Source organism: Piliocolobus tephrosceles, chromosome 5, assembly GCF_002776525.5.
Source record: "Piliocolobus tephrosceles isolate RC106 chromosome 5, ASM277652v3, whole genome shotgun sequence".
In the NCBI taxonomy this organism is placed as follows: domain Eukaryota; kingdom Metazoa; phylum Chordata; class Mammalia; order Primates; family Cercopithecidae; genus Piliocolobus; species Piliocolobus tephrosceles.
Window position 1 is genome coordinate 165,200,248 of NC_045438.1, and position 6,119 is coordinate 165,206,366.

Genomic DNA, 6,119 nt, shown 5'->3' on the forward strand with positions numbered 1-6,119 from the left:
ATTCGAGGTGGCGGAGCAGCCTGTGCCACCTCAACCCTCCCACCTGCCGGCACCGGAGCACCTGACGGCCTCTCCACCTGCTCCAGCCCTCCATCGTTCCCATCCGATGCCAGCTCTGCCCCCACCCCGTTCAGACCGCGCTGGTGGCCCTCTCCTCGCCGCCCTCTCACCCTCCTTTTCTTCACCCTTCCCCCATATGCCCATACCCAGACCCCCACCACAGCCGCAGACAATGCGTACACCCCCACCCTACTCCCGGGGGCCCCCACCCCTCTCCCGGTCCGCGCTCCCGCTCTGATTGGCCGCGGGCCGGTGGTCCAGCCCCCCGGACGGTCCCTAGGGCTCCGAGCATTACGTCAGCCAGGCTTGGAGAGGGCCAGCGCGAAGGGGACTGGGGGGCTCGGGCTGGGGGCGCGGCCTGCGCCGGCCGCCCCACCCTCCTTGCATAAAAGCCGGAGCCCGCGGGGCCGGCGCTCTCAGCCCGTCGGTTCCCGAGCGCCTTCCCGGTGACCCCGCAGTGGGTGTGTGAGGGGAGGACGGACAGACCCACCAGACGCCGCCGGACCAGGAGGACGCTGACGAGGCACCATGCGTGAGATCGTGCACATCCAGGCGGGCCAGTGCGGCAACCAGATCGGCGCCAAGGTGGGCGCGCCGCCGCGGAGGGGGTCGACGGGGGCGGGAACCTGGGCCGAGAGCCCCTCGGGGTCCCCTGGCGCGGTCCCGGGAAGGCCTGGGGATCGCCAAGTGTGCCGCCGAGTGTGGCGTGGGCTCGGAGGCGACTTTCGCCGACGGAGGGGGCACCTCTCCTTTCTGCTGTAACTCACCTGGAGTCCCCGTCACCCCGCTGGCTGCTTGGCAGGCACGCGTGCCTGGAGAAGACGAGGGTGTGTCCGCGAGGCTGGGCGCGGCGTTCCGCGCGAGGGGCTGGGACGTGCGGAGGATTAATTTTACTCGTTTGAACCGGAGTCGAGCCGCCGGGGGAGGGGAGAAGAGCGATTGCCTTGCGGTCTCAGGACGTGCTTTGAATCTAAAACCGCGGTCCTGTAGCTCCTTCGCGTTCCTCTTTCCCCGCCCACCCGCTCCTCGCGGGCTGCAGTCCCTGTGCCCCCGCCTCCTGCCGCCGCCTGGGGCTGCGACCCGTGCGCCGAGCTCCGCCACTGCCCGGCTTTGGCTGGTCCTTCCCCCCTCGACCCCCACCTCCCGCCGCCAGCAGCAGCTGTTCGCCTGGGAAACGCCCAGTTTCGACTTTCTAACCCTGCAAAATACAAGCCCCGCGGGTGTGCCCGGGTCACGCCGCCCTTTAAACCTTCACGCTCCCGAAATGTTGGGTTGTCGGAACTGAGTCGGGGACATTTCATTGTGAGCCTTGGCGTTTCTGGCGGATCGTGCATGGCTAAATGCAGCCTTTCTGTCTCAGTTTTGGGAGGTCATCAGTGACGAACATGGGATTGACCCCACTGGCAGTTACCATGGAGACAGTGATTTGCAGCTGGAGAGAATCAATGTTTACTACAATGAAGCCACTGGTAATCGCCCTTGCCCCACCCCCACTGCCTTCAGTTTTGCTACCCCTCTCCCCTTTCCTTGCCTGGGACCGCAGGGGTGTGGCCCTGGGAGAGGGTGGACCATTCAATTGAGGATCTCCGCTCCTTCCCTGCAGTCTTTCATTGGGCTTCCTTATGTCCACAGAGCCCTTTGAGAACCTGATGGTGGGTCTCCCTTTGTTTGGGGGAACATCTGCATGATGGCAGCAGGGGCCAAGCCCTTCTTTGCAGAGGTCCTTGCCTGAGAGTCTTAAGTCACTGTTGTTCCTTGCAGGTAACAAATATGTTCCGCGGGCCATCCTTGTGGATCTGGAGCCAGGCACGATGGATTCGGTTAGGTCTGGACCATTCGGCCAGATCTTCAGACCAGACAATTTCGTGTTTGGTGAGTGCCTGGTGTGGCTGAGAGCATGAGGGACTCATTTTACACTGGGCAGCTGAGGCTGGAGAGGTGTGACTGCCAGAGGGAAAGCATGAAGAACATCCACTGTGTGCCAGCTTAGCTTTAGTAGAGGGTAAAATTGTTTGCCTTTCAACTGCTAAGAGCTGGGTGTCCTGGCCTTCCTTATTTATAATACATTCATGAACAAATATTTTAATGTTTGGCCATTTTGGTGATAATCTGAAATAGTCTTATCTGAGCATTGACTCACTGATCTATACTAAGGGGTTTGAGGTAAGGTATTTAATACAATCACTAGTGACTTAAGATTTCACTTTCCCTCTGGCAGGCCAGAGCGGAGCTGGGAATAACTGGGCCAAGGGCCACTACACAGAGGGAGCCGAGCTGGTCGACTCGGTCCTGGACGTGGTGAGGAAGGAGTCAGAGAGCTGTGACTGTCTCCAGGGCTTCCAGCTGACCCACTCTCTGGGGGGCGGCACCGGGTCCGGGATGGGCACCCTGCTCATCAGCAAGATCCGGGAAGAGTACCCAGACCGCATCATGAACACCTTCAGCGTCATGCCCTCACCCAAGGTGTCAGACACGGTGGTGGAGCCCTACAACGCCACCCTCTCTGTCCACCAGCTGGTGGAAAACACAGATGAAACCTACTGCATTGATAACGAGGCGCTGTACGACATCTGCTTCCGCACCCTGAAGCTGACCACCCCCACCTACGGGGACCTCAACCACCTGGTGTCGGCCACCATGAGCGGGGTCACCACCTGCCTGCGCTTCCCGGGCCAGCTGAACGCAGACCTGCGCAAGCTGGCGGTGAACATGGTGCCCTTCCCGCGCCTGCACTTCTTCATGCCCGGCTTCGCGCCCCTCACCAGCCGGGGCAGCCAGCAGTACCGCGCGCTCACGGTGCCCGAGCTCACCCAGCAGATGTTCGACTCCAAGAACATGATGGCCGCCTGCGACCCGCGCCACGGCCGCTACCTGACGGTGGCTGCCATCTTCCGCGGCCGCATGTCCATGAAGGAGGTGGACGAGCAGATGCTCAACGTGCAGAACAAGAACAGCAGCTACTTCGTGGAGTGGATCCCCAACAACGTGAAGACGGCCGTGTGCGACATCCCGCCCCGCGGCCTGAAGATGTCGGCCACCTTCATCGGCAACAGCACGGCCATCCAGGAGCTGTTCAAGCGCATCTCGGAGCAGTTCACGGCCATGTTCCGGCGCAAGGCCTTCCTGCACTGGTACACGGGCGAGGGCATGGACGAGATGGAGTTCACCGAGGCCGAGAGCAACATGAACGACCTGGTGTCCGAGTACCAGCAGTACCAGGACGCCACGGCCGACGAACAGGGGGAGTTCGAGGAGGAGGAGGGCGAGGACGAGGCGTAGGTGCCCCGCGCGGCGGGTTAGGGAAAGCGGAGGAGCAAAGCGAGGGGGTGGGGGGCTTCCCGGGACGATACCCTGGCAGTGGAAGGAAAGAAGCATGGTCTACTTTAGGTGTGCGCTGGGTCTCTGGTGCTCTTCACTGTTGCCTGTCACTTTTTTTCCCTTTTTTGTAATATTGATGACATCAATGTAACATTTGAGATATTTCTGAATTACTGTTGTAATGGCTAAAATCACATAAACGTTTGTGTCGGAATGGTGTCCTCTCTTCTTTCTCTTCCTTTTTCTCTTTATTAACGATTCAAATGTAACTTTCTGAACACATTGCATTAAATTCTTCCTTTAACAAAAAGCAAAGGCGTAGGTAAAAGCTCAAATGAATTTATTCTTTGGGTATTGGTAAAATTGAACCAATCACAGTTAAGATGAGAGATCAACCTGAGTTTTAAAACACCTTTAATAAATATTAGTTGAAAAAACGTCTATTTGAAAACACGCTGTGTGTCTTCATGTGCAATTCCTACTATGCCTTTATCTCCTTTACAAAAAAAAAAAAAAGCATTTTTAGAATTGTTCCCACATACAGTACAAAATTCTGAGGAGTGGAAAGTGAATGTCTTTTTTTTCTGTGTTCCTTCATACAGTTTCCTCCCTGGAGAGAAACCTTTCTAATCATGGTTATCTTTCTTACATCCTTGCAGAAATATTCCATGCATTTTCAAACCCATGTAGGATATTTCCTTTTTTTCTTCACACACATGATGTGATACTAACACAATTCTTCAGCCTTCTTTGCTAAACAGTGTATCTTGAACCTACAGAAAGCTTCCCTCCTTTAAATGGATATGTGGCGTCCATATGTGCTGTTTTATTTAGCCAGTTCCCTACCAATGGACATTTAGGTTTATACTTACAGCATAGTGTAACAATGAATAATTTTGTTCATTTATTAGTGTGTATATGAGAATAGTAAATTTCCACAAATGGAATTTTTTGTCAAAGGCAAAATATATATATATATGTGTGTGTGTGTGTGTGTGTGTGTGTGTGTGTGTGTATCTTTTTAAGTTATATCACCTGCACTTAGGAATAGCTATAGAGTTATACACAGTTAATAGGCTCATTCTCAATTCTCAAGCAACTTTTTCTCCATGCAATCATATTTATACTATATTACAAACTGTTTGTACTTGCTTTAACATCATTTGAGTTTAGGTGGAATTACAAATTCTGAATTGTTGGGGAATTTTACTTTAAGTAGGCAATCCAGAATAATCTTCAGCCTACTGCATTTATTTCTTCCATGCAGAAGTAGGATTTGGGATTTGAACCCAAGTCTGACTCTGGACTTGAACTCAACCACTAAAGAAGCTATGGGATTTCAATAATGGATTTTCAGTTAAGATATTCCTATGGGATAAGTTATACCTTGTCAAAATAGTGCTGATACTCTGCTTTAATCTGACCTAGTTAGTTTCCCATCTTGAGAAGAGAAAAAGAGTGTGAGTTATAAGCAAATGTATAAAACTTATTTGCACACTCCTATAGAAAGAAAGGATCATAAAAACCAGATTTAAGATTTTTCTAGTTTTCACACAAACTCGAAATTAGAAAAATATGACTTTAAACCTGACTTTATTTTATTCTGCTTGGTCCTACTCTTACCTAAATTTTAAAAAAGAAAAAAAAAAGTATAGATACAAGATTTTCATTATTTAAAAGGCTGAAATATGTTTGAAAACAGTTCCAAAGAAAACTATAAGCAGTATAATTCCAAATAGTGTGAAAATAACTTAATCCTGCCACATGGCTCCCATAAAAGGAAAAGAGCACAGTTCTCTTTACCAAGCACTATACATCTCTAAAACTTGACTGAGTGGTGAGTAGGGTCAGACAGGTGTCTGGAGCCAGTGGCTTCAGCTCAGTTTTCTATATTTAACTGCAGACTGACAGATGTGATTCCTGCTGAGCTGGTGTAAAACTTCCAACAACTGAATTGAAGGGTGGCATTAGCTTTAAATGCCCCAAACTCCCAGGGCAGCTGCCAAGGCCCCCTGGATCTACCCTTGGGCATGCATTCCCTACAACCTGTCAGGCACACGTTCAGCACCCTCAGAGACTAGTGGGATCACATCCTAAGGGCCTCTTGGCATACTGGATGTGTGGTACTTCTCTTCCACCTGGTGAGAAAGGTACAGGCAGGCACCAGCAGGCCAGCTTGCTAGCCTGTCAGTACAAGCACGTCTGCACTGTTACAGCTTATTTTGGCATGATTAGAATAGTGCATGCCAAACTGACCTGTCAAGCAGATCTTCTGGGGCCTAATACAGACTTTACATGCATACATTAAAACAAGTTCAAAATGAGGAAAATGCTCAGATTAATACCTGGATGAAGATACTATTTGGGAACTATTAGTTTCGTTTGTTACATTACCATTATGTGGTGGGATTTGGTGGTGATGACAGTGGTGGTGGTGGTGGTGGTGACGGTGGTGACAGTAGTGATGGTGGTGGTGGTGATGGCGGTAGTGTTGATGACGGCGATGTTAGTAACAGTGATAGTGATGATGGCAGTGATGGTAGTGGTGGTAGTTTAGTGGTGGTGGTGATGAGAATGGTGGTAGTGATGGTGGTCATAAAAGCAGTGATGATGGTGGTTATGGTAGTGGTGGTGGTGATGGGAATAGTGATGGTGGCAGTAGTGTTGGTGTTGGTGGTGGTGGTGGTGGTGATGATAGTGATACTGGTGGTGGTGGTAGTGATGGTGGTGGTGATGATGGT

General features: G+C 51.5%; 1 protein-coding gene across 1 annotated transcript; it reads left to right on the forward strand.

Moving 5' to 3' along the window:
* The first annotated feature begins 394 nt into the window (after positions 1-394).
* LOC111548566 (tubulin beta-2B chain) lies at positions 395-3,592 on the forward strand. Its single transcript, XM_023221083.1, has 4 exons — positions 395-645; positions 1,421-1,529; positions 1,822-1,932; positions 2,279-3,592. The coding sequence occupies exons 1-4, from the start codon at positions 589-591 to the stop codon at positions 3,337-3,339; spliced, it is 1,338 nt and encodes a 445-aa protein (XP_023076851.1). The 5' UTR covers positions 395-588; the 3' UTR covers positions 3,340-3,592.
* Positions 3,593-6,119: the final 2,527 nt, after the last annotated feature.

Coding starts and splice junctions, on each gene's coding strand:
- LOC111548566 (XM_023221083.1), top strand. CDS start 589: ATGCGTGAGATCGTGCACATCCAGGCGGGCCAGTGCGGCAACCAGATC. Junction 646..1,420: donor GCAACCAGATCGGCGCCAAG/GTGGGCGCGCCG, acceptor TTTCTGTCTCAG/TTTTGGGAGGTCATCAGTGA. Junction 1,933..2,278: donor ACCAGACAATTTCGTGTTTG/GTGAGTGCCTGG, acceptor TCCCTCTGGCAG/GCCAGAGCGGAGCTGGGAAT.